Source organism: Notothenia rossii (genome assembly GCF_949606895.1).
Source record: "Notothenia rossii genome assembly, chromosome: 2".
Classification (NCBI taxonomy): Eukaryota; Metazoa; Chordata; class Actinopteri; order Perciformes; family Nototheniidae; genus Notothenia; species Notothenia rossii.
The window spans coordinates 57,012,088-57,039,699 of NC_136904.1; the positions used below are offsets into that span (position 1 = coordinate 57,012,088).

Genomic DNA, 27,612 nt, shown 5'->3' on the forward strand with positions numbered 1-27,612 from the left:
TGTTAAACAGCAGTATAATAAGTGTTGACTCACTTCCAGCTGCCAGCAGCAGCAGCAGCAGCAGAGAGAACATGATGATGATGACTCTCATTTCATTTAATTTCAAAACTTTATTTATACGGGTGTATCCCATTGAGATCATTGATTTCTTTTTCAAGGGAGACCTGCTCAAGTAGGTTCCACACGAAACATAAAAACATAAACAGAACAACAAAAGGACATCATACAGCACCATTTACATAACTATCCACATAAACAGGTACCAATAGCTTCCGATTGAGTAGCATCCAACCGAGCTTTAAAAACATTTAGTGGCACCAGATTGCTCAGTTTCCATGTAATTTGCAGACTATTCCAAGACAGAGGAGCTGCGCATCTAAAAGCTGTCTTCCCTAAGACAGTCCTAGCAGTTGGCACATTTAATAAAACCACAGCATTCGATCTCAGGCAGTAGCCACTTACAATTTTCCGTGAGATCAGGGAGCAGATATAAGATGGAAGTTTCCCTAACATGGCTTTGTATATAAAAATGTACCAGTGACTGAGCCTCCGTACAGTTAGTGAAAGCAAACCAGCCCTTGCATACAGGGTACAGTGATGGGTTAATGCTTTACAGTTTGTCACAAATCTCAGTGCACTGTGATACGCAGCATCTAACTTGACCAGGCAATTGGCAGGTGCATTCATATAGATCAAATCACCATAGTCCAGCACAGGTCAAAAGGTCACAGTGACTAGCCTTTTCCTGGCCTCAAGCAGAGAAACAGGACTTGTTCCTGTAGAAGAAACCTAGCCTAACCCTCAGCTTTTTAAGCAGGTTATTGACATGAAGTTTAGAAATGTGAGACAATCATCAAGCCAGATACCAAGGACTCTGAGAAGACGTGAGCTCCTGATCCCCTTTAATCTCCACTGACAGTCTCTTGTGAAGGCCTTATAACTGTATCACAATGGATATTACTGAGTTTGCATAGAACCAAACGTGTTCACGTGTGAATGTGAACATTAATAGAATATCACCTCCCATCTTCAGAGCAATCTGACTATTATAACATTAGCGTTAAGAAAGCTTAATTAAATATCTGCCACAACATAAGTAACTGGATCAAAGTAACAGTACAGTCCGCGGCATCACATCATAATGTATCATATATCTCCTTATCTGAGTCAGCTGAGCCGTATCTGGCCGTGCAACACTTACAGTGTCACATACTGTATGCAGAAGTATTATTTTAAGCAACACATTACGAAACACTCGAGTCAAATGTAATTAAAGTCAGATCGTGTCTTAGACGGGGCATATCATAAACCTGTTAATGTACGCATTCAAACACTTTTTCTTTTACCAGCTGTGTTCACCTTGCAGGTGCAGCTATGTGGCTTTTATCCTGGATAAAGTGTTTGAGTCATGGATGTTTAAAGTCTTCATATTTGTCTAATTATATAGTTGACTTTTCATTCAGGAAGTATACGCGCTGCGCTGTCAGTACGCTTCTCCATGTTTGTGATTGGTCGAATGCTCCAAATACTACCCCTTTTATGTGAACGCGCACCTAACTAGATAGGCACGGCTGGCTTGAGCGATCCACTTGATAACCCGTGTCGTAGTGCCGTTTAGCGAGAGGGCGTATGTTTTGGATTAGGCCAACCGGCTAACTCAAACATATCCAGGTTAGGTTGAACCAGTTTCGTGGTATACCCCCCAGGTCTTGTCCTGACTGAGCACAGGCACCTGTAGCCTTGGCTACTGTGCTCTCAGTGTTTTGTCTCCCTGTTCCTGCCTATTGGCGTCAGCTGATAGAGGTGTTGGTTTTATCTTGTTATGCACAATGTTGATTCTTCTCTCAGAACTAGCTAAATATGGGTCTGGGGTAGAGATCTTCAGAATTGGTTTGGCATCTTTTGTGTCAATTCGTGGCACACAACATGTCTTGTGAATAAACCATCAGTTTGCCATCAAAGTTCCTGCTCTCCTCGTGTCTCTCTGACTCCTGTTTCCATTGCTTCAGAAGTTTCCATCGCATATGAAAGATTTTCACATGTTTGTAAATTATTTTGGTTTCAGTGTGTGTGTTTCACATGGGTGAACAGTATATTTATATGTTATGGAATGAAATACAATGTCAGATTAGGGGAAAGTTAGGGGAGTGCATGTTAATGTGTCTGGAGGTGGCGTGTTCCAAAAGTGTTTGGGTTTGTCTGCCGTGTGTGGGCTGCGTTCCATTTCAAATTGCCGCCTGTACAATGTATGCACCAGTCTGTGATATGCCGATGTGCAGGCCCGCCCCTCCATACACGCCGATCACACAGACTGCGTCTGCCTCTCGCCCTCATCTTGTGGAGGGAGCCTCATCTGATGCGCAAATGCGGCGCAATTGAGCGCGCCACAGTTTCTGCTGCGAGGCTCCACTAGCTGTAATCGGCTTGGTGTGTCCAGGGTTTACACACCACCCCCCCGTCGACGCTCGCGAGGGCTTCATCACATCACAGCCCTGCCGATGTGATATAATGTATAGGACCTTTTTCCTCATGGGTGTCATTCACAACAGACCAATCATGACAGTTTTAGAGAATGAGTTTGTATGGATACACTTAAAACATATTTGTATTTGTCTTGGCTTCAGCTCACTGATAACATAAGAACACAAATAGGCACAACACTTACATAGATGTTTTTTTATATGTATTTTATTACTCCAAAATAGAAAAAAAAAAGTCAGCCATATTTAACTGGAAAAGTTTTCCTTTGGCTCCCAGGAATTTTTCCACTTCGCCCCACTGTAAAACAGAAACAGTCAATCAATCAATCAATCAATCAATGTTTATTTATATAGCCCAATATCACAAATGTTACATTTGTCTCAATGGACTTCACAGTTTGTACAGAATATCAGTATGACAATACTGACACAGCAAAAAGTATTACTTTTTGGAATATGTAGTTCTACAGTATGTTGACAATGCTATTTCAAATGAGAAGATATACTAAGTCACTCAAAAATATCATGATGAAAGTGCAGTATAATGTATATATTTATATATAACAAGTACATCATATATAATACAAGGTACATTTTTTATTTCAAAGTCAATGTTTCATTTGACCAATTCTTTGAATTTGCTGTCTTATCAATGCCCAAACATACAGCACTAAACTTAGACAACTGCCTGCAAGACTGCACACAGAAATAATACTACTTATTACTACTAACTATACTTATAGTATAATTGTTAAGAACAAATGTAACAAGTCAGTAATTACAAAAGAGATCAAATACCATCCAGCCTCACATATCAATCATTTAACCTTTAGTGATATTGATCAATGATAAACTCTATTGTATATTTTAATTTCTATTTCAATGTAGGCTACTTCCCTGCTTATGTGTTACAATCAGACAGCGTTTCTAGGGCGCGATGTCTGAATGACGAAGGGCAGAGAACTTGGATGTCTTACTTTATGGCGCAAACGTCTGATAGAGCCATTGATGACATGGCTCCCCACCCCCATGTGATCAACTAAATTCAATTTACTGCTGAGGAACCCAAAATGTTTAAGTTAGTGATCTCAGGGTTGATGAAGTTGGTTGGTAAGACTACTTTGTGGCCCCTGTTCTGCCAGACCCATCAGCTACACTGAAGGAAACTTCAGATTAGATACATACCATCCAGAGCAAGACTGCCACTGCACCAACACCTCGGTATGGCCCTGAGTAAAGAAACACAGATTTTAGGTAAACTTCATTTTTTTCAAATGTCATACATGTAAATACAAAAAGTCCAGTGAAATCAAATGATAATTTGAAATAATAGTAGGTACGATTAACTCAAACATATGAAGGACTGTAACATAGTCAATAGCATTTTCCCCATCAGTTTAATATTTTGGAATACTATTATTATTTAAAAAAATATTTGTACTGCCAAAAATAGGAATTCACCTACAAAGGATTACAAGAAAAAATGTAATATACAAATAAATGGCTGGACATGATGCATTAATGCGACATGAAGCATTACACAAGTACCTCAACCTTAAATTAATAATAAATTATTGTTACTGTAATTTCAATATTTACATTAGCAGTCATGCTTAAGACTGAAACACTCCTTTTAAACAAAGTATACCAAAATCCAATAAGATAAGACTTGGTTCCACGGAAACATTATTGTCATTGTTTATTTATTTAAAAATATTTTCTAAACAAACCTCCCTGATTCGTTCCCTCAGTAGTTTGTTGTAGGGGAAAGTGTCTGACCCTTGATGAATGGGACATTCTGCAAGGAATTAAAAGATGGTAATAAGTTGAAGTTCAGCAATAACCTCCTAAACATTGCCTAACATCACATTGTGCTCAATTAAACTGTTCAAAATGGCACTGAGACTTTTGATACTGCAAAGTCTTAAACAAAACAAAAGGTGGTGTATTCTAATTGTACCGATGATTGTTTTCTCTCTCTTTAACTAATTCAATGTGCAAAATCAAACACAGTTTCAGTCGATGTAAATAAGATAATTACTAATTAACCCGCACATACCATTAATTGCCACTTTATTCCTCGTTGGTCTTCTTTTCTGTGAGGAAGACATTGAGGAGAGAGCAGGAGTCAGCCCGGAGGAGAGAGCAGGAGTCAGCCCGGAGGAGAGAGCAAGAGTCAGCCCGGAGGAGAGGGCAGGAGTCAGGCCGGAGGAGAGAGCAGGAGTCAGCCCGGAGGAGAGAGCAGGAGTCAGGCCGGAGGAGAGAGCAAGAGTCAGGCCGGAGGAGAGAGCAGGAGTCAGGCCGGAGGAGAGAGCAGGAGTCAGGCCGGAGGAGAGAGCAGGAGTCAGCCCGGAGGAGAGAGCAGGAGTCAGGCCGGAGGAGAGAGCAGGAGTCAGGCCGGAGGAGAGAGCAGGAGTCAGGCCGGAGGAGAGAGCAGGAGTCAGGCCGGAGGACACAGGAGTGAGGAAGAGAGTGAACTCAGTGTCAGTCTCGGTGGTAAGAGGTACAGACAAGTCTGATCCTGGGTCTGCGGCCATTTCTGCCTGTGTGGTACAAGGGCCCTCAGGTTCAACTGCCAAAGTCACTATTGAGAAGAAAAAAAAGTAGACGCATGGTGAGTAAATGACCAAGTATAATCCGCCATATACATTTATAATCTGAGTAATTACAGCTAAAAATGAAACAGCGGAACATCAGTGATTCTGTGTTACAATGGCGTTTGTTAGCAACCAGGAAATGACACCAGTAAGGACAAACAGATGAGAATGCTGCGTGGGGTCTGGGTGCCGTGTTGGCGGGACGTTGGGGGGCTCGCTGCTCCGCCCTTTGAGGCTCGAGGAGCAGACAGTGTGAGCTGGATTACTGGTGTTGTTTCCTGGTTGCTGTGTGGGGTCTGCGAGACAGCGAGGAACTCAGCCTGAGCGCACACACACACACACACACTCACAGCCAGGCTGTGAGTGTGTGTGCGTGTGTGCGTGAGGAGATCCGCGGAGCCTCGGCTGAGAAAAGATAAGGCTGAGTGAGTGTGTGTGTGTGAGCCGGTACGTCACTATGCCCGTTACGTCACTATACTCAGGAAGAAAAAAATTGAAAAAGAGCAGCATAGACAGGTATTTTCTGTGTTAGAGTTTTACTCGCTACAGGGTGTACTTTGAGGGTTTGTGACTCTGCAGACCGTTTACATGCAGGAAAAGCTTCATAACACACAAGGGGACGGGTAATAACCAGAAAAGCATGACATGGGCCCTTTAACTGACAAAACAAGACATAACGACATATTTTTACTACTTGGTAAACAGTGATTCACATTTTTTTACATTTAAAACCAGATAACTGAGCAACTAATTTACAAAACATGTTAACAGATAAATTGCTGAAATATAGCATGCAGATTTGTATACTTTACCATTAATTAGGCTTTCGTAAATCCTCTTTATGGTAACAAGTGCATTGTTACCTTCTGTCTCGATTTGCCATGGACAGATGCAATCGGCAAAAACCATTTGTGCCTCTCTTGGCAAGAAGGAGGATGGGACGCCGATCTAACATTTTCCATTTGTGAAGCTGGAACACAATGGACACAAAAAAACAAGAAATATTATGTACACAACAGTTCTAAACATTTTCACACACCTAAAGCCATTATAACTCCATTTATTTTGCATAAGTGAAAAATGCACTGATGTGATACGTGTGCACATTGAGGAAGGCACCCCACAATTAACCAGGTGTGATTTTAGACCCCTTTTAGGGGAGCCCCTAAAAAAGAACTGTAAAAAAAAAAGAAGTTTATCGAGCTCGGGTTCACTTTGAGTTTTTTTTACATTACTTTTTTTTTTACATTATTACATTGCATTTAGCTGACGCTTTTATCCAAAGCGACTTACAATAAGTACATTCGACCAGGAAGATACAACCTTTAAGAAAACAGAATCATATAAGTACATCAGGTTTCATAGAGCCAAACATTTCAAGTGCTACTCAACTGGCATTTAGAAAGCCAGCCCTTTATTAGTATACAAGTGCTTTGTTAGTAATTCTATCGCTCGAAGTGGAGTCTAAAGAGATGAGTTTTCAGTTTGCGTCGGAAGATGTGTAAGCTATCTGCTGTCCTGATTTCAATGGGGAGCTCATTCCACCATTTTGGAGCCAGGATAGCAAACCCACGTGTTTTTGCTGACGGGAACTTGGGTCCCCCTCGCAGTGCGGGTGCAGCGAGCTGTTTGGCTGATGCAGAGCGGAGTGCACGTGCTGGGGTGTACGGTTTAACCATGTCCTGGATGTAGGAAGGGCCAGATCCATTCACAGCATGGTACGCAAGTACCAGTGTCTTGAAGTGGATTCTAGCAGTTACTGGAAGCCAGTGAAGGGAGCGGAGGAGCGGTGTGGTGTGGGAGAATTTGGGAAGGTTGAAGACCAGACGAGCCGCTGCATTCTGGATGAGCTGCAGAGGTCGGATGGCACATGCAGGTAGACCAGCCAGGAGGGAGTTGCAGTAGTCTAGGCGTGAGATGACGAGAGCCTGGACCAGAATCTGCGCTGATGTCTGGGTCAGCTGGGGACGTATCCTCCTGATGTTGTAAAGCGTGTATCTGCAGCAGCGGGTTGTAGCAGCGATGTTTGCAGTGAAGGACAATTTGTTATCTAGGACCACACCCAGATTCCTTGCAGTCTGAGTCGGGGAAACAACAGAGGTGCCGATGTTGATTGTTAGGTCAAGAGTGGGACAATCTTTTCCCGGAAGGAAGAGCAGTTCAGTCTTGTCAAGGTTGAGCTTGAGGTGATGAGCAGACATCCACCGAGAGATGTCTGCTAGGCAAGCAGAGATGCGTGCGACGACCTGGGTCTCTGAGCGGGGAAAGGACAGAATTAGTTGGGTGTCGTCAGCGTAGCAGTGGTATGAAAAACCATGCGGGCTAATGACAGACCCGAGCGAGTTTGTGTACAGGGAGAAGAGGAGGGGACCAAGAACCGAGCCCTGAGGGACCCCTGTAGTTAATTGACAAGGGTCGGACTCGGACCCTCTCCAAGTAACCCTGTAGGTGCGGTCGTTGAGGTATGAGGTGAGGAGGGAAAGTGCAGTGCCTGAAACTCCAAGTTCTTGGAGAGTGCGAAGGAGGATCCGATGGTTCACTGTGTCGAATGCAGCAGACAGGTCCAGAAGGATGATGACAGAGGAGAGGGAGGCTGCTTTAGCAGTGTGCAGTTCATCAGAGACAGCAAGGAGAGCAGTTTCTGTTGAGTGACCTGCCTTGAAACCAGACTGGTGCGGATCCAGAAGGTTGTTCTGATGGAGATAACAGGAGAGTTGTTTAAAGACAGCGCGTTCAAGTGTTTTAGACAGGAACGGGAGGAGAGAGACGGGCCTGTAGTTAATAACATCAGACGGATTGAGAGTGGGTTTCTTAAGGAGAGGGTTTACTCTTGCCTCCTTGAGACTGTTTGGAAAGTGACCAGAAGTTAGAGAAGTGTTGATGAAATGGGTGAGAAATGGTAGAATATCAGGAGCGATAGTCTGAAGGAGGTTTGAGGGGATAGGGTCCAGAGAACAGGTGGTAGGACGGGCAGAGGTAACGAGGGTAAGAACCTCACTTGGAGAGAGAGGGGAGAAGGAGGTCAGTGTGTGGGTGAAGGGAGGGTCTGGTGACCCAGCGGTGAGTAAAGGTGAGTCAGAAAAGGAAGAGCGAATATCATCAACCTTTTTTTCAAAGTGGTTAACAAAGTCGCTTGACAGAAGGGAGGAGGGGGGAGGTGCTTTGGGAGGGTCCAAGAGGGTGGAGAAGATAGAAAATAGTTTTTTGGGATTGGAATAGGAAGATTGGATCTTATCTTGAAAGAAAGTGCTTTTTGCCTGAGAGATGGAAGCAGAGAAAGAGGAGAGGAGAGCCTGATAGGTTAGGAGGTCGTCATGGTGTTTGGATTTCCACCATTTCCGCTCTGCTGCCCGAAGGATGGTTCTATTAGCACGCAGTGCGTCATTTAGCCAGGGAGCAGGAGGGGACTGACGAGCCGGCCGCGATGTGAGAGGACAGAGAGAGTCCAGAGAGGATGAGAGAGTAGAGAGGAGAGTTTTTGCAGCAGCGTTTGGAGGCAGGAGTTGGAACGAGTCAGAGGAAGGGAGGGCTGAGAGCACCGATGAGGCAAAGGTAGAGGGGGAGAGGGAACGGAGGTTACGGCGGACAGGAGCAGAGTTAGAAGAGATGAGGTTGTTATGTTTGGAAAGGGGTAGAGAGAATGAAATGAAGAAGTGATCGGATGTGTGGAGCGGGTTTACAGAGAGGTTAGAAGTAGAGCAGTTCCTTGAGAATATGAGATCAAGGACATTGCCAGCTTTATGAGTTGGTGGGGATGGAGACAGTGAGAAAGCAAAGGTGGTTAACAGAGATGTTAGTTCAGATATCTTCCCTGTCTGGAGGTTGAAATCTCCGAGAAGTACAGCGGGAGGGCCAGTTTCAGGGATGTGTGAGAGGAGATTATCTAACTCCTCCAAGAAGTCCCCCAAGGCGCCTGGTGGGGGACTATATAACTATTACATGGGCATAGTTATTTTTATATGGGTTAGGGATGCCAGCGATTATTCTATTTTTCGAATATTCGTTACAGTCTCCATAATCGAAAATTATTTTTAAAATTCGATTTTATTTATATATATTTTTATTATTATTTATGTATTTCTTTTTTTTCCTGGCTTAGTTTCAATTCGGCGGCGAATAATCAATTAATATTCGCCAGGGCTGTCCGATTTTGATCATGGTCAGTTTCTGGCATGCCTAATATTTGTCCATTTAATTCTCACATTCAGATATCTGAATAAGCTACATTTAGCTTTGAAACATGTCAGCAAGCTATAACCTATATCATTTCAGGTTCAAAGTTCCGCATTAACAGCACTTCAGATGTAAAGCTGGTGTTACAGGGGAATTTTTAAATGACTGTTCGAACACGGCTCAAAGTCAGAGACTCTGGTAAGCTTAATGAAAGTGCTTTTAAGGGCCTCTTTATTAATACTAACTCTTTCCAGGTCTTGATTGTCTTTCAAGCACTATATTAATATGGGCTGGTTTTGATTCTGTGACATTCTTGGTTTTACCATTTATTCAAAAATGTATATGATATTTCATTTATTTTACTTTTGGAAACCATAGTCACATAATTATGTGTTTTCCATACCATGAAGTTCCAAAATAAAATATAAAACACCAAAATGCAGGTTTTTTTGTAAGATATAATTAGAAAAACATGTACATTGAAGCTCTGATTCTAGGAATTACCACTGGCCTGAACTATGTTACTTCTGGTTAAGAAATAATGTTTTACTAAAACTGGGTGCTTGCAAGTACAAACACTATCTAACATCAGTTCGAAAAAATGTGTTATGCCTTTACAGCTTTAAATACAACGGTGACAACAATTTTGCTTAACACATTACATGAAGTGCAGTAATCGTGCACTAGTCTGTACTTCTCACATAAACTTACTTAAGAAATTAGGATTATTTTTAAAAAGTAAATGAGGGCGACTGTTGGAAAGTATAAATCAATTCAGTAATTTAACAATTTGTATAAAAAGATTAAGATCAGGGATTATTTACACACTTTTTTATGATAACTGACATCTGCAAGAGAAAAAAGCTTACCAGTAAATGTGTCGAGTCATACACTTTGTTGACACTGTGGTTTTTCTGTTGCGTGGCCTTCCACTCCTGTGCAACCTTTTCTTTTTGCTTGGAGAGTTTCTCTTTGTAGGGTTGGATGGCACCACATTGTTTGCATTTTTTACTTGCTACTCCTATGCTTTGCCTGCATGTCTGGCACACTTTTTGAGTAGGCATCTGTAAACAGAAACACAGATAATGTCAGGGAATACCAAAAATAAGAATACTATACTACAAATGTTTACAGGATTCATGTATTTTATTATATCGTGAAAAATCTTGTTAAAACAATGAACTCATGTTTTTTTATCTTTTAGATAGGATGAACAAAAATCACAAGAGTAAGGAAAACAATGTTATACAGAGTCAGTCACATGTTTAAATTGACTGTTATGGACAACCCTAATCTGTAAATATCTGGTTGATCCAAAAGTTGATGCTCCATCATCACAGAAAATAATACTAAAATCATCATTAGCAGGGGTGTATTGCTAATTCTATAAGTTCTGCACGTGTGCACGCGCAGTTGTGGCTTGTTTTGAAGCTTATGTAACTACTGTCAATTAACACTCCAGCCAGAATCAACAAAGAATGGTCATTTATTAAGTCTGCATTATTGAATAAATGTGTGATTCTTACAGTAAATGCTGCACACAGCTGCGTGATAGTTAAGTGATCAGTGAAGGACCTTTATAATAAACTAACTCCCTCCTGCTGAGGTACAAAGGTTACTATATAAAAAGTGTGCACATGTATTTAGTATCCTATCCATGTGAATATGTTTTAAGTGGGGGTGGACCTCATGTCCTCTAGGGGGGTCCGGAGGCCCCCGTGAAGTTAAATGCATCAATCTTGTGCACTTGAGGGCAAAATTAACTAAATCTATGGATACATCTGTCAACACCCATATGAAACTTAACTGTATACATTTCAATAATAAAAAAAATGATAAGAATAATACTTTTTTTAAATGTATCTTTGTGCATATTTAACTATTTACTGTTTTGTTTTTTTATGCATTTGTTGTATGTCCAATAGTATGAATTGTAATGATTTCATCGATGTTTTAGATTCATTCGATTTTTTTTAGGGTGCTGTGTGACGTTGAACCTGCGACCTGCAACCTGTGACCTATGAACCTGTATTTGTATACTACCAAAGGAGCTATTGAACCTAAGAACTTGAATTTCCGACTCCTATTGTGGAACATTACAATAATATAAAAGTGTGCCTTGGAAATATGTATTTCCATATATGGTGACCAAACTGTTTCAGACCCACTGAGATAACTTAGACTAAAGTTAACTGTGTAAACATTACATTAGGTACATTAGCCTCTTAGCCTATCCGTTATCATAGCTAGCTAGCACCAGATGCTAACAACCATCCCCGTTTTAGGTGCCGGAGCGGTGTTCCGGCAGTATTACACCCCTGGTCACTCTTCACTTAATAGATAAATAGTATTTAATATAGTTATAAAGAATGTGACGTTTGATAACATTTGGATCAACCGCATGAACCGATGGATCACATAACTTCCATGCTCACGTTAACGTTAGCTGATTCTACTTTTGGCTAATTTAGCTTTGCTATCATTATTCCTAGGTAAACATAGTAATCTTAGTCACTGTACTAGACGACAAAATAAAACAACATAATACATATCCCAAAATGAATATACTTTTGATATCTGACTACTCACGTTTATTAGCTTGTCTGGGAAATAAATGGATGTTGTCTGATGCAGTGACGAGTCCAAAACCCCGGTGAGTTAGCATTTGACCACTTCCGGTTCCCTCGCGTCAGAACCAATGAGATTTCTCCATAGGATTTGGGAAAATAGCTCGAAATAAGGTCTGTGGTCGACACAAATTTAAGAGGCGGATCACGTTTTGTTCTACGACAGAAAGCCGTGATTTTTGAAGAGTGTACGTGTCTGAAAAACGATGGTTGTTAACAGAAGTTGTCGAGGACGTTGTACGTCATTACGCCGCCTCCCGTTGATTTAAAACGCGCCCGTGGGTCTTAAAGGTATACAGGCTGACGCACCCGTTGATTGAAAACGCTGCTCTGGGTCGTATTAATGGGTCGGAAAACGAGGAAAACAATCGACCTATTTGACCGCGGTGAATTTGGTTTTAGGTTGGATATTCGACGGACATTCGCGGAACCGCCAGCAGCGTCAGTTTCCCGGACCCGTCAGCAGCGTCAGTTTCCCGGACCCGCCAGCAGCGTCAGTTTAACGGGGAGATCTTCTCTGCAAAACGAGGCTTCATTTAGGGACCATCAACAAATGACTTTTACAATTACACAAGAAAAATGTTATTTTTAATAAATCGACAGCTTCTCGATCATGATGCGAATATGAAGCAAATTCACTCCAGAGCATACAGTTATTGAACACACATTTTAATACTTTAAATACGTTTTATTAATAGTTTTGATGGAAACATTTGCTTATTTCTTCAATAACTTCCAGGTCATGTGACCTAATCACTCAAAATCAATGTTGGGTCAAAGAACTACATTGGCTAAATAAGACACACCTCTTTTTATTGCATTTTAATACTTAAAATATTTTAATATTAATATTTTAATGCGAAAATGAGCTTATTTCTTCAATACCTTCCAGGTCATGTGACCGATTCACTCAAAATCAATGTTGGGTCAAAGAACTACACCGGCTGAATAGGACACACCTCTTTTTATTCAATTTTAACCCTCTAAATATTTTATATTAATATTTTGATGGAAAAATGAGCTTATTTCTTCAATACCTTCCTGGTCATGTGACCGATCCACTCAAAATCAATGTTGGGTCAAAGAACTACACCGGCTGAATAGGACACACCTCTTTTTATTTCATTTTAACCCTCTAAATATTTTATATTAATATTTTGATGGAAAAATGAGCTTATTTCTTCAATACCTTCCTGATGATGTGACCGATCCACTCAAAATCAATGTTGTGTCAAAGAACTACACTGGCTAAATAGGACACACCTCTTTTTATTGCATTTTAATACTTAAAATATTTTTATATTAATATTTGAATGCGAAATTGAGCTTATTTCTTCAATACCTTCCAGGTCATGTGACCTAATCACTCAAAATCAATGCTGGGCCAAAGAACTACACTGGCTGAATAGGACACACCTCTTTTTATTGCATTTTAATACTTAAATAATTTGTATATTAATATTTTGATGCAAAAATTAGCTTATTTCTTCAATACCTTCCAGGTCATGTGACCGATTCACTCAAAATCAATGTTGGGTCAAAGAACGACACTGGTTGAATAGGACACACCTCTTTTTATTCCATTTTAACCTTCTAAATATTTTATATTAATATTTTGATGGAAAAATTAGCTTATTTCTTCAATACCTTCCAGGTCATGGGACCGATTCACTCAAAATCAATGTTGGGTCAAATAACTACACTGGCTGAATAGGACACACCTCTTTTTATTGCATTTTAATACTTAAATAATTTGTATATTCATATTTTGATGCAAAAATGAGCTTATTTCTTCAATACCTTCCAGGTCATGTGACAGATTCACTCAAAATCAATGTTGGGTCAAAGAACTACACCGGCTGAATAGGACACACCTCTTTTTATTCAATTTTAACCCTCTAAATATTTTATATTAATATTTTGATGGAAAAATGAGCTTATTTCTTCAATACCTTCCAGGTCATGTGACCGATCCACTCAAAATCAATGTTGTGTCAAAGAACTACACTGGCTGAATAGGACACACCTCTTTTTATTGCATTTTAATACTTAAAATATTTTTATATTAATATTTGAATGCGAAATTGAGCTTATTTCTTCAATACCTTCCAGGTCATGTGACCGATTCACTCAAAATCAATGCTGGGGCAAAGAACTACACTGGCTGAATAGGACACACCTCTTTTTATTGCATTTTAATACTTAAATAATTTGTATATTAATACTTTGATGCAAAAATTAGCTTATTTCTTCAATACCTTCCAGGTCATGTGACCTAATCACTCAAAATCAATGTTGGGTCAAAGAACTACACTGGCCGCATAGGACACACCTCTTTTTATTGCATTTTAACACTCTAAATATTTTTTATTAATATTTTGATGGAAAAATGAGCTTATTTCTTCAATACCTTCCAGGTCATGTGACCGATTCACTCAAAATCAGTGCTGGGTCAAAGAACTACACTGGCTGCATAGGACACACCTCTTTTTATTGCATTTTAACACTCTAAATATTTTATATTAATATTTTAATGGAAAAATTACCTTATTTCTTCAATACCTTCCAGGTCATGTGACCTAATCACTCAAAATCAATGTTGGGTCAAAGAACTACACTGGCTGCATAGGACACACCTCTTTTTATTGCATTTTAACACTAAATATATTTATATACATTTTTTGATGGAAAAATTACCTTATTTCTTCAATACCTTCCAGGTCATGTGACCGATTCACTCAAAATCAGTGCTGGGTCAAAGAACTACACTGGCTGCATAGGACACACCTCTTTTTATTGCATTTTAATAGTCTAAATATTTTTATATTAGTATTTTGATGGAAAAATTAGCTTATTTCTTCAATACCTTCCAGGTCGTGACATAATCACTCAAAATCAATGTTGGGTCAAAGAACTACACTGGCTGAATAGGACACACCTCTTTTTATTCCATTTTAACCCACTAAATACTTTTATATTAATAATTTTATGTGAAAATTAGCTTATTTCTTCATTAACTAATGACTCAAAATCACTTTATTAATTGAATACTAGTCTGTACACAATAGAAACAGCTCTTTATATCGGATAATATTACATCCTCTATTTAATATTAATATTTCTATTACAAATTCAGGGTTTTTTCTATAGCTTCCCTGTCATGTGACCCAGTGATTAATGATCAGAAAGTAATACAAACAAGGCTACACAGGACACATGTTTTACTAATCGTCATCATTGAGCACATTTCAAGTATTACTTGCACAAAGGACATTTCCAATATCCTGTCTCTGCCTTTTTAAGGTCTCTGCTGTCCATTGCCAGACACTGGGCATGGTACCATCGTTAGCAGTCATCACACTGAACCTGTTGAAGTGAAATAAATAATGTATTTATAATATATTTGTACCTTAGATTACCATTCAGTTGTCTTAATACTCAAGTGTTAGTGAGGAATCAGCTGACACAATCATCTACTCCTTAAAACCCACTCCCTGTGTTTTAACATGCTCTATTGTTTTGTTTTATTTTTTTTGTTTTATTGTTCTGTCTTTTACATTTTTTGATTTAAGTATTCCAGTAGTGAGTGTTGCATTTTTTAAATGTATTGTATTTAGTTGTTTAAAATTAAATGTGTTTTAGGTTGACTTTTAAAATCTGTCCAGGGACTACAGATGAAAAATAGCCTCTTGGCTAACTCTGGCATATTTACAGAAATGTTCATTAATGTGCACTGTCCCTGTTAAATAAATAAATAAATGTAGACATCACAATTACACATTTTCTTCACAACAGCTCATCCAGTCTGTGATGGGAGATCCAGATCCTGGAGGCCTTAAGGCAGCACACATAGCACAATAAGTGTGCTCATCAAAGACTGAAACAAGATAACAATACATGTATGTCAGCTTCTATATAAATACATATATATATATATACATACAGACACCCATATATACATATACATATATTCATATTTATTTACCTGGTGCAGGGCTGGCCCTAGACTTTTGGGGGCCCTAAGCAAGATTTTGTTTGGGGGCCCCCTTCACTCTAGCGCGTTCTCACTACACACAACACGGAACCAACTTTTGTCTTATGATGTTAGTATGAGCACACATATTGTACAAATAAGCATGTAAACACTAAAGTGGGACCTGAGAAGAGCAGCACAGTCTTTAAATTGACTACAAATAACTACCTAGGCTATAACTAATGACTATATAAACTCAGTGAACAGAAATATAGAAATTCCTCAGTCCTCAGTGACATATGTTTTGTTGTTGTGGCTCTGAGTCTGTACTCCAGCACATTAGATTTGAAATGAAACAAGGACTATGAGGTTAAAGTGCATACTGTGACCAAGTATTAAATATGACTACTTTGTTGAAGTGTATGTTAATTTGTCCAATATTACATTTGATCCCCCATTTTAGGGGATCAAAAGTACTCTGACAAATGAACATAAACTTGAATAAAGTAGTCATATCAGATAGCACTGATGAACTGACAGTACAGAATAAAAAGACTGACAAAGTGACCATCACTGTTCAAAGATAGATATTTTTAATAAAAAACACTCAACACTAAATAGAATATATAAATAGATCCAAAAATACCTTTAAAGGATTAAATAATATGTGCAAAACAAACTGCTTAACAATGAAATGAAATGTAAAAAAACAAATGCAAATACAAATGTTCCTCTCGTACGTACAGTCAGAATTGTTCTCTTCTTGCTTTCCTGGAGGCAAAGTCATTGATGACCTGATCATAGGAGATCTGGCTGCCAATCTGGTGGTTTATGCTGATTATTGCCATTCCACTCAGGCGATCCTGGGCCATGGAGGACCTCAAGTATGTTTTTATCAGTTTGAGCTTCGAGAAGCATCTCTCTGCGGACGCCACTGTCACTGGAAGGGTACAGGCTATTCTCAGCGCTATCCAAAGATTTGGATAGATCTCACACAGCTCGTTTTCATTTAAGAAGGTGAGCATCTCCAATGTGGTCATATCTTCTTTGGGAAGCTCTGGAAGGCTTTGCATCTCCATGGCTAGCTCTCTCCAGTCAACGTCTGCCTCTTCGCCACAGGTCAATGTTTTTCCCAGCAGGGCACATTGGTCTGTAAGTGACTCATCATCCAGATTATGGAAGTTGTGAAGCACTCCAAACTTGTCTCTTACTTCCCCCAGGGACTTGAATCTGTCCTCCAAAGACTGGATGCCACAGTCCACCACAACATTAAAGAATCCTGTTTCCAGTCTCGTCATGGCATCAGCCACTGCCTCGTCAGCTGCCTCGTAGGCAAAATGCCTCTTTTTGCTCCGCAGCCTCTTTTCTTTCAGCACTGCCTCAACATTCATATTTCCACAGAGCTCTTTTGCTGTGGCCTGAGCATCTGTGAACCCAGTGGCCCTGTAGGTTACCAGCGATGCTTTGGTTTTGTCTAAGAGACTGACCGCAACATCCAGCTGCATGTTGACAGACTGAAGGAGCTTGCTAACTGTATTGATCTTTGACAGAATATCATACCAGACAACAGTGCAGATTTGGAATCTAAATGATCCAATTTCTTCTGCCAGGGATTGGGCCTCAATTCTGACCATGAGATCATTTGCGTTTTCCCTCACCTCTAGCAAAGCCTCCCTGACCTTATTCGTTTGGTAGCGCAACGGCTCGATGCTATTCACTCTGCTCTCCCACCGCGTCTCACTCCAGGACTTGAGAGTGATGTACACATGTTTTTTTAGGATGGTCCACCTCTGGGGAGAACCTGAAAACAAGGTGTACAGCTTCTGAACATTACCAAAGAAGCAAGTAGCATCTATTGATCCTTTGGCTGAATCCGCCACCATCAAATTCAGTGTGTGGGCTGCACAAGGAACATACAGAGCTCGAGGATTCTTCTCCAACAGCCTGGCCTGCACCCCTTTATTTCTGCCCTTCATGTTTGCACCATTGTCATAGGATTGTCCTCTGCAGTCCTCAAAGGGGATCTTCAGCTCCTCCAGCCTGTTCAAAATGAGTGTAGACAAACCAAGCCCTGTGGATGCAGGGGCTATGATGAACCCCAGAAAGTGCTCCCTGATCTCAGTCCTTTTCTTCACACTCACTGTTCGAATCACAACAGTTATCTGCTCCTGGTGGCTGACGTCTGGGGTGCAATCCAAAATGATGGCAAAATACTTGGACTCTTTGATTTCAGCCACCATTGCTGCAAGTATTGTGTCACTGATACAGGACATGAGTTCATTTTGGATTGTTTTACCCAAGTATGTAGTGTAATTTCCTCCACTGTCAATGCGTCTGATGTGTTCTTTCAGAACAGAGTCAAACTTGGCAATTAGCTCAACTTCTTTGAGGAAATTCCCGTTGTTGTGGTTATGCAGGGTGTCAACAGTCCCTCTAAGTCCCAGGTTCCTTTCTGCTAGAGATTGGATGATGGAAACCAACCGAATGAGCACCTCTCTCCACCTCTTCTTCTCTGCCTCCAGGAGGTACAACTCTGTTTTGTCTATTGTCTTCCCTTTTCTAAGACGGAGCTCTAGTTCCTTCCAAGTCAACACACTTTTCACATGATCTGGGCTGTTGTCGTGTAGCTTCAGTAATGCGCCAATATTCACCCAGTCCTGTTGTCCCTCTGTTATGAGCTTTAATGATTTCTTGGAAAACAACTTGCAGCAAAAGCAGTAGACTGAATCATTGTTCTTGGAGTATATTAACCAGCTTCGCTTAACTTTCTCACCATTTACAAGTGTTCTAAACATGTAATGATAATGAAAGCTTCTGTTGTTTGGTGTTTTCGGGAATACAAAATCTCTGTCCACCTGTACTGGCCCCCTAATCACCAGATCTGTACGTACGTGATCGTTAAGTACTGATGGCCACCCAGTTGGATCCATTGGTGAACCAGAGAGAAAAGGAGTAGAAGTTACAGAGGTAGGTGTAGTAGGCGTAATGGTACTGCTCTCAACTTCAATGGGTACAGAAATACCTATAGGGAAATTAATTTAAAAAAATAAGTTTTTGTTACTTGACATGTTTACAAGTTGATGTTCCTGGCAATGAACAACACAGTTGAATGATTGAACACAATAGTAATAATAATATTCATAATAATAATAATAATAATAATAATAATAATAATAATAATACCATGATTGATTGGACATATAGTGCTTTGCTTTTCTTGACAAACAAAGTTAAGGTCTCTTCGATGTAGGCCTAAACTTACCAGCATTGTCAGAGGTGGTTTCTTCAGTGATGGAAGTTGATGGAACTGCTATGGAATAAAGAAGTATATCATTGTTTAATATATGACTATAGGACTGTCTCTAGATCAGCTGTCTTTTCACCACTATGGCGCTGCTTTTGAGATAGCTCCAAAGTGCTGATCCAGAATCAGTCCTTAAAAACAGGTATCATCAAACTCCTGCCCCATGCATGACAGATATTTATTATAAGCAATGAACAGCGAGCTTGCTCAATAGAACTTCGACAAATGGCAATTGTAGCTAGCTCTATGGGCTTAATCTATACACTTAACACATCATTTACCAGCATTGTCTGAGGCGGTTTCTTGGATGACATCGGAGTCACTGGTGCCAACAGCTGACCTTGTGGTTTCACATTCACCAACAGCAGCGGTGGAGGTTGATTGACCTGCTATGGAATAAAGAAATATATGATTCGTAATGTAATGACTTAATATTCCAAATTCAGAAAGCTCTCACTTTGGGCCCATTTGAACTCACCAACAGTGTCCTCAGTGGACGTTGTGGTGTGTGCTGGCACCTGCTGTGGGCTTCCAAAGTACTTCAGAAGTGCTCCTGAGGAGAGTATGTTACAGAGTTAAGCTTTATGGAAACAGACTTGAAATGGAACATCAAATGGAACATACTAGCTTTATATAGCTAATTCAATATTCAGCCAATGAATACTTGCATTTACATGAACTTAGAACCCACACAATGATGTTTGGATAGTTCGATAGATAGATAGATAGATAGATAGATAGATAGATAGATAGATAGTACTTTATTAATCCCAGGGGAAATTGGTTTACTTGGTCAAAATATGAAACAAGCACATATACCTAGCTAACATTAGCTACGAGTGTGACTTGCTGGCTGAGCTAAATTTTTCTAAAGTAAATTAATCAGTAACGTTAATAGCATCGCATTATTCTACAGAAAGGCTGAGATAATAATGATAACTTGGCTAGTTAGCTAGCTGTAACATTAGCTAGAAAGTAAGTAGTAGTAGTAAGTAAGTTAGAATACTCCCAAATCCAAGTTATCCAACTATTGTTAGTGGGACACAGGACAGGAGACAGAGCCATAATATGAAGTTACATACTTTTATTGTCTTGCCTTTTTTCTTCATTAAGTTTTCTATTTTTTCGTTTTTGATCACCAGAGGCGTATGTCCTTTTTTTGCCAGACATCATGCAAACTGAAGGCACCACAGTTGAGCGCTCAGCTTTGCCTGCCTGCTCGCTCAAGTTGTCACAGCGTTACAAATGTGCCACAAAACCAACCAATCGGAGAACTCGAGAAGGTCAATTCTGATTGGCTGGTCGTCTCCAATCATATCTTCTATCTGAGATAGATGAGAGTAACACCTACGCCACGACGATTGTTTTTGTACTCCAAATATTAAGCAAAATATGTCACATTATATAATGACTGTTACAGAGTCATCATTTTGAGAAAAAGGCCTTCAAAGTTTCCTCTTCTCTGGATCGATCTGATTGATTATTAGCGGAGCAAATTATCAAAATAGTACGGAGGGAAGATATTTTCGTTTGGATTACTGGTCTGGGGGAAGCCCGCGAGTGTGTGTGTGTGTGTGTGTGTGTGTGTGTGTGTGTGTGTTTGTGTGTGTGTGTCTTATCACAACTGATCAAGATGGCCAAATTATGCTCTGCTCAGAGGGCCTTGCAAATGATTTTGGAAGAGAGAGAACCATTTGACGATGATGTAGAGGAAGGGGAAGGTGTATCAGAATGTGTGGGTCACATTTCTGAGAATTCTGAGTCCGACAGTGACTTTGAAGAACAGGATTAGATTGAGCATCAGCTAGTTACAAAAAAAAGACGAGCAACAGGACCAGCCGGTCAGCGGGCAAAACAACAAGTAGCACTTTAATTCATGAATCAAGGTTCAAGGTTTTTATTTGTAATACGAACATAGCTACAGTGTGGTTATGACGATGAACATCTTAGGTCAAAGGATCCTCCATTGAAGCAATAAGCTAATTTTTCCATCAAAATATTAATATAAAAATATTTAAAGTATTAAAATGCAATAAAAAGAGGTGTGCCCGATGCAGCCAGTGTAGTTCTTTGACCCAACATTGATTTTGAGTGATTAGGTCACATGACCTGGAAGGTCTTGAAGAAATAAGCTAATTTTTCCATCAAAATATTAATATAAAAATATTTAAAGTATTAAAATGCAATAAAAAGAGGTGTGCCCGATGCAGCCAGTGTAGTTCTTTGACCCAACATTGATTTTGAGTGATTAGGTCACATGACCTGGAAGGTCTTGAAGAAATAAGCTAATTTTTCCATCAAAATACTAATATAAAAATATTTAGACTATTAAAATGCAATAAAAAGAGGTGTGTCCTATGCAGCCAGTGTAGTTCTTTGACCCAGCACTGATTTTGAGTGAATCGGTCACATGACCTGGAAGGTATTGAAGAAATAAGCTCATTTTTCCATCAAAATATTAATAAAAAATATTTAGAGTGTTAAAATGCAATAAAAAGAGGTGTGTCCTATGCAGCCAGTGTAGTTCTTTGACCCAACATTGATTTTGAGTGATTAGGTCACATGACCTGGAAGGTATTGAAGAAATAAGGTAATTTTCCCATTAAAATATTAATATAAAATATTTAGAGTGTTAAAATGCAATAAAAAGAGGTGTGTCCTATGCAGCCAGTGTAGTTCTTTGACCCAACATTGATTTTCAGTGATTAGGTCACATGACCTGGAAGGTATTGAAGAAATAAGCTCATTTTCCCATCAAAATACTAATATAAAAATATTTAGACTATTAAAATGCAATAAAAAGAGGTGTGTCCTATGCAGCCAGTGTAGTTCTTTGACCCAGCACTGATTTTGAGTGAATCGGTCATATGACCTGGAAGGTATTGAAGAAATAAGCTAATTTTTGCATCAAAGTATTAATATACAAATTATTTAAGTATTAAAATGCAATAAAAAGAGGTGTGTCCTATTCAGCCAGTGTAGTTCTTTGGCCCAGCATTGATTTTGAGTGATTAGGTCACATGACCTGGAAGGTATTGAAGAAATAAGCTCAATTTTGCATTCAAATATTAATATAAAAATATTTTAAGTATTAAAATGGAATAAAAAGAGGTGTGTCCTATTCAGCCAGTGTAGTTCTTTGACCCAACATTGATTTTGAGTGAATCGGTCACATGACCTGGAAGGTATTGAAGAAATAAGCAAATTTTTGCATCAAAATATTAATATACAAATTATTTAAGTATTTAAAATGCAATAAAAAGAGGTGTGTCCTATTCAGCCAGTGTAGTTCTTTGGCCCAGCATTGATTTTGAGTGATTAGGTCACATGACCTGGAAGGTATTGAAGAAATAAGCTCAATTTCGCATTAAAATATTAATATAAAAATATTTTAAGTATTAAAATGCAATAAAAAGAGGTGTGTCCTATTTAGCCAGTGTAGTTCTTTGACACAACATTGATTTTGAGTGGATCGGTCACATGACCAGGAAGGTATTGAAGAAATAAGCTAATTTTTCCATCAAAATATTAATATAAAATATTTAGAGTGTTAAAATGCAATAAAAAGAGGTGTGTCCTATGCAGCCAGTGTAGTTCTTTGACCCAACATTGATTTTGAGTGATTAGGTCACATGACCTGGAAGGTATTGAAGAAATAAGCTAATTTTTCCATCAAAATACTAATATAAAAATATTTAGACTATTAAAATGCAATAAAAAGAGGTGTGTCCTATGCAGCCAGTGTAGTTCTTTGACCCAGCACTGATTTTGAGTGAATCGGTCACATGACCTGGAAGGTATTGAAGAAATAAGCTCATTTTTCCATCAAAATATTAATAAAAAATATTTAGAGTGTTAAAATGCAATAAAAAAGAGGTGTGTCCTATGCAGCCAGTGTAGTTCTTTGACCCAACATTGATTTTGAGTGATTAGGTCACATGACCTGGAAGGTATTGAAGAAATAAGGTAATTTTTTCCATTAAAATATTAATATAAAAATATTTAGAGTGTTAAAATGCAATAAAAAGAGGTGTGTCCTATGCAGCCAGTGTAGTTCTTTGACCCAACATTGATTTTCAGTGATTAGGTCACATGACCTGGAAGGTATTGAAGAAATAAGCTCATTTTCCCATCAAAATACTAATATAAAAATATTTAGACTATTAAAATGCAATAAAAAGAGGTGTGTCCTATGCAGCCAGTGTAGTTCTTTGACCCAGCACTGATTTTGAGTGAATCGGTCACATGACCTGGAAGGTATTGAAGAAATAAGCTCATTTTTCCATCAAAATATTAATAAAAAATATTTAGAGTGTTAAAATGCAATAAAAAGAGGTGTGTCCTATGCGGCCAGTGTAGTTCTTTGACCCAACATTGATTTTGAGTGATTAGGTCACATGACCTGGAAGGTATTGAAGAAATAAGCTAATATTTCCATTAAAATATTAATATAAAATATTTAGAGTGTTAAAATGCAATAAAAAGAGGTGTGTCCTATGCAACCAGTGTAGTTCTTTGACCCAACATTGATTTTGAGTGATTAGGTCACATGACCTGGAAGGTATTGAAGAAATAAGCTCATTTTCCCATCAAAATACTAATATAAAAATATTTAGACTATTAAAATGCAATAAAAAGAGGTGTGTCCTATGCAACCAGTGTAGTTCTTTGACCCAGCACTGATTTTGAGTGAATCGGTCACATGACCTGGAAGGTATTGAAGAAATAAGCTCATTTTTCCATCAAAATATTAATAAAAAATATTTAGAGTGTTAAAATGCAATAAAAAGAGGTGTGTCCTATGCGGCCAGTGTAGTTCTTTGACCCAGCATTGATTTTGAGTGATTAGTTCACATGACCTGGAAGGTATTGAAGAAATAAGCTAATTTTTCCATAAAAATATTAATATAAAAATATTTAGACTATTAAAATGCAATAAAAAGAGGTGTGTCCTATGCAGCCAGTGTAGTTCTTTGCCCCAGCACTGATTTTGAGTGAATCGGTCACATGACCTGGAAGTTATTGAAGAAATAAGCAAATGTTTCCATCAAAAATATTAATAAAACCTATTTAAAGTATTAAAATGCAATAAAAAGAGGTTTGTTCAATAAATGTATGCACTAGGGTGAATTTGCTTCACATTCACACGATCGAGAAGCTGTCGATTTATTAAAAAGAACATTTTTCTTGTGTAATTGTAAATGTCATTTGTTGATGGTCCCTAAGTGAAAGCCTCGTTTCGCGGAGAAGATCTCCCCGTTAAACTGACGCTGCCGGCGGGTCCAGGAAACTGACGCTGCTGGCGGGTCCTCGAATGTCCGTCGAATATCCAACCTAAAACTAAATTCACCGCGGTACCTATTTGGTCGTATTAGTTGGAGGACTTGTTGCACAGAGTTTTTGGACACAAACCAAATACCAGCTGAGATTGTGAAAAATACAATCGGTTTGCATCTTGCCTCCCTTGGTGACTATTTCAATGACTATTTCACTGACGTTGACACCGATGCCTGGGACTGGGTGCGCGACCCCTTCGTTGCCCATACATCAGCGCGGGGTCTCAGTGGAAAAGCAGAGGAGGAGCTGCTGGACCTGGCATACGACGGGACGCTGAGAATCCGGTTCGGCCAAGGGGGTTATGTGGACTTTTGGCCTTCAGTTGAACAGGAGTATCCGGAAATCGCTGCTGTTGCCATGCGGGTGTTGCTCCCCTTTCCAACCACATACCTGTGCGAGTCATCATTCTCAGCGCTGACCTCCATGAAGACCAAGTACAGGGCTCGGATGGAAGTGGAGAACGACCTACGTGTATGCCTCTCATCTACTTCTCCAAGGATGGAGAAGTTGTGCAGCGAGAGACGGGCCCATATCTCACATTAATGGTAAGAGCATGCTAACTCTCTCTCTATCTCTGTGTGTGTGTGTGTGTGTGTGTGGGTGTGGGTGTGGGTGTGGGTGGGTGGGTGGGTGGGTGTGTGTGTGTGTGTGTGAGAGCAACAGAAATGTCAGATATGTTGCATTTGATGATTTAGTTTGATATGTGTGTCTTCACTTGCAGAGAGAAGCAATCAGCTTCATGGACTGCCTTGCATCACTCCAATAGTGTCCAGAGCTGGCTGCCATTACAAGTAGTGGTTTGGGATTGTAACAATGCAGTTGCAGTTGTTTTGCAATTTACTTAATATATGTTGCAATGCAGGCATGTGTTCAATTGTTTATAGCCTGCCTTTATTTTGTGATTAGACTTTTATAAATCATTTAATTTTAACTAAGAGTGAAACACTTGATGTTTCATCTTTATGTGTGTGTGTGTGTTTGTGTGTGTATGTTCTGAAATGCACTTCAAATTATCACTTTTCTCTTGATTTCCCTTTGATATTTTGTTTAGGTACAGTGTTACTTGCAGCTAATTGATTGATTGTTTTATGGGTATTCTGTGTTGAGATGGTGCAAATATTTTTAATACATATCTAATATCTTTCTAATACATTTCTCTTGTGTTGTTCTTTCACATAACTAAGACTATAGAAGTGTAAAAAAATAGGCTACGTCAGATTATTCCAAGGGACATACATGTCAAGTCAAGTACATTTTTATTTATATAGCCCAAAATCATAAATCAGAATGAGGGGGTCCTTGGTGTATTCTCTATCTTGTAAGGGGTCCTTGGCTGCAAAACAATTGAGAACCTCTGTTCTAATCAAACCAAAAGAGAAAATGCAGATATCATTCTCTCTCTCGACTCGCTGGTATCTCGAGCTGAGCGCTCATTGGTGGTTTGTAACCCGTGCTGCTGATGAAACTCTCCATTGGCTCGGCAAAAGTTTGTTGTTGTTTTGTGTCAGTTTTACCTCGCCACTTCCATTCACATTTTCATCATTGTTCCACAATGTTTATCATGAAATTAATATTTATATATGTTATACTATACTTGCATACTACTGCATACATATTCATACTTTATATATCTTAGCATATTCATACACACTGTTGATACTGCTCACGGGCTGGGCTGCTGTGTATATCTAGTGTATTCATACTGTACCCCTCCTCACTGTTTATTCATCATTGAATTAATTCTATATTTTATTCTGTAGATTGTGTACATTACTTTTCATTTTACTGCTTGTTATCACCAAACATGTCCAGAATGTTTTTAGAGAACGTTATCCTACCTTTCAGAAGAACATTCTGGGAACCAAAATAAAACGTCCCGCTGAAAACATTCCTAGAACAACGAATGGTAACAAACATTTCTAGCTGGGAACTCACACATGCCACTGCAAACATGCAATATCTGCTTACAGTTTATCATAAATGACGTGTTTGTTTGTTTTTTTCAAAAGGAAAATATGGTGACATCAGATTTTTTTTAAAACATCCTTTTCAAACATATGCAACAAGTTTGTTTTTTAAAGCGCACTACAAATAAATCTGACGTTGACCATGACCGTGTTAATATTTGCCATAAAAGGAACGTTTTATAAAAAAAGAATAACATCCTGAAAACATTTTTAGAATGTTTCTTGGAGAATGTTCTTCATTTGTTATCATGTAACATTAAAGGAACGTTTTATAAAAAACATCTTTAATGTGTTACCCAACAACGTCCAAAACACATCCTTAGATTGTTGCAGGCAAAACATTCCACCTTTGTTAACATATCACATTAAAGGAACATTTTATAAAACACTTTCTGTCATCTCAGGCCTCAATAACATCCTGAAAACATTTTCAGAATGATGCTTGCAGAATGTTCTTCATTTGTTATCATGTAACATTGAGGGAACGTTTTATAAAGAACATCTTTAATGTGTTACCCAACAACGTCCAAAACACATCCTTAGAATGTTGCAGGCAAAACGTTCCACCTTTGTTAACATATCACATTAAAGGAACATTTTATAAAACACTTTCTGTCATCTCAGGCCTCAATAACATCCTGAAAACATTTTCAGAATGTTGCTTTGGAAATGTTCTTCATTTGTTATCATGTAACATTGAGGGAACGTTTTATAAAGAACATTTTTAATGTGTTACCCAACAACGTCCAAAACACTTCCTTAGAATGTTGCAGGCAAAACGTTCCACCTTTGTTAACATATCTCATTAAAGGGACGTTTTATAAAAAAACTTTCTATCGTATCAGGCCTTAATAACATCCTCAAAACATCCTCTGAATGTTGCAGTTAGAACGTTATGTCTTAGTTAACCTCAAACCTTATAGGATCATTATTTGAACAAATAAACATCCTAAAAAGGTTCTTTGAACATCAGATTAAAACGTTTCTTTAAAACCTTATTAGAACCAATAGGTAACGTTAGCCAAAGTTGTGAGAACGTTCCCCGCTAGCTGGGATATCTGATGGATGAGCTTGCGGCATGTTTACATGTCTATAGGCTACGTCTTGTTTTAAATTATTGTTTCATGTCTGCTGTCAGGCGGTGTAGAACTTTA

The 27,612-nt window shown here is 38.9% G+C and overlaps 2 protein-coding genes and 1 long non-coding RNA gene across 6 annotated transcripts; 1 reads left to right on the plus strand and 2 right to left on the minus strand.

The window, feature by feature from the left end:
- Positions 1-2,668: 2,668 nt before the first annotated feature.
- On the minus strand, positions 2,669-12,516 carry LOC307028907 (uncharacterized protein). Of its 3 annotated transcripts, none has more exons than XM_079664315.1 (7): positions 11,840-12,507; positions 10,120-10,314; positions 5,941-6,047; positions 4,540-5,064; positions 4,211-4,278; positions 3,666-3,709; positions 2,669-2,778 (listed from the first exon to the last, which is right to left on the minus strand). In XM_079664315.1, the coding sequence occupies exons 3-7, from the start codon at positions 5,984-5,986 to the stop codon at positions 2,727-2,729; spliced, it is 735 nt and encodes a 244-aa protein (XP_079520441.1). In that variant the 5' UTR covers positions 5,987-6,047; positions 10,120-10,314; positions 11,840-12,507; the 3' UTR covers positions 2,669-2,726. The 3 variants fall into 3 exon arrangements, with proteins under 3 accessions (XP_079520441.1, XP_079520440.1, XP_079520442.1); XM_079664314.1 differs by having other exon boundaries at positions 5,890-6,047; positions 11,840-12,179; XM_079664316.1 differs by lacking the exon at positions 5,941-6,047 and having other exon boundaries at positions 11,840-12,516.
- A 2,379-nt stretch (positions 12,517-14,895) lies between these two features.
- LOC307028756 (zinc finger MYM-type protein 1-like) lies at positions 14,896-19,940 on the minus strand. 2 transcript variants are annotated; one of them, XM_079664034.1, is made up of 4 exons: positions 19,633-19,940; positions 19,436-19,543; positions 19,113-19,160; positions 14,896-18,872 (listed from the first exon to the last, which is right to left on the minus strand). In XM_079664034.1, exon 4 carries the CDS (start codon positions 18,778-18,780, stop codon positions 16,597-16,599), a length of 2,184 nt encoding a protein of 727 aa, XP_079520160.1. In that variant the 5' UTR covers positions 18,781-18,872; positions 19,113-19,160; positions 19,436-19,543; positions 19,633-19,940; the 3' UTR covers positions 14,896-16,596. The 2 variants fall into 2 exon arrangements, with proteins under 2 accessions (XP_079520160.1, XP_079520159.1); XM_079664033.1 differs by having other exon boundaries at positions 19,113-19,157; positions 19,436-19,940.
- Positions 19,941-24,031: 4,091 nt separating this feature from the next.
- LOC307028108 lies at positions 24,032-25,639 on the plus strand. The gene is made up of 2 exons (XR_013804840.1): positions 24,032-25,036; positions 25,213-25,639. It is a non-coding gene; the product is annotated as an uncharacterized lncRNA (long non-coding RNA).
- Positions 25,640-27,612: the final 1,973 nt, after the last annotated feature.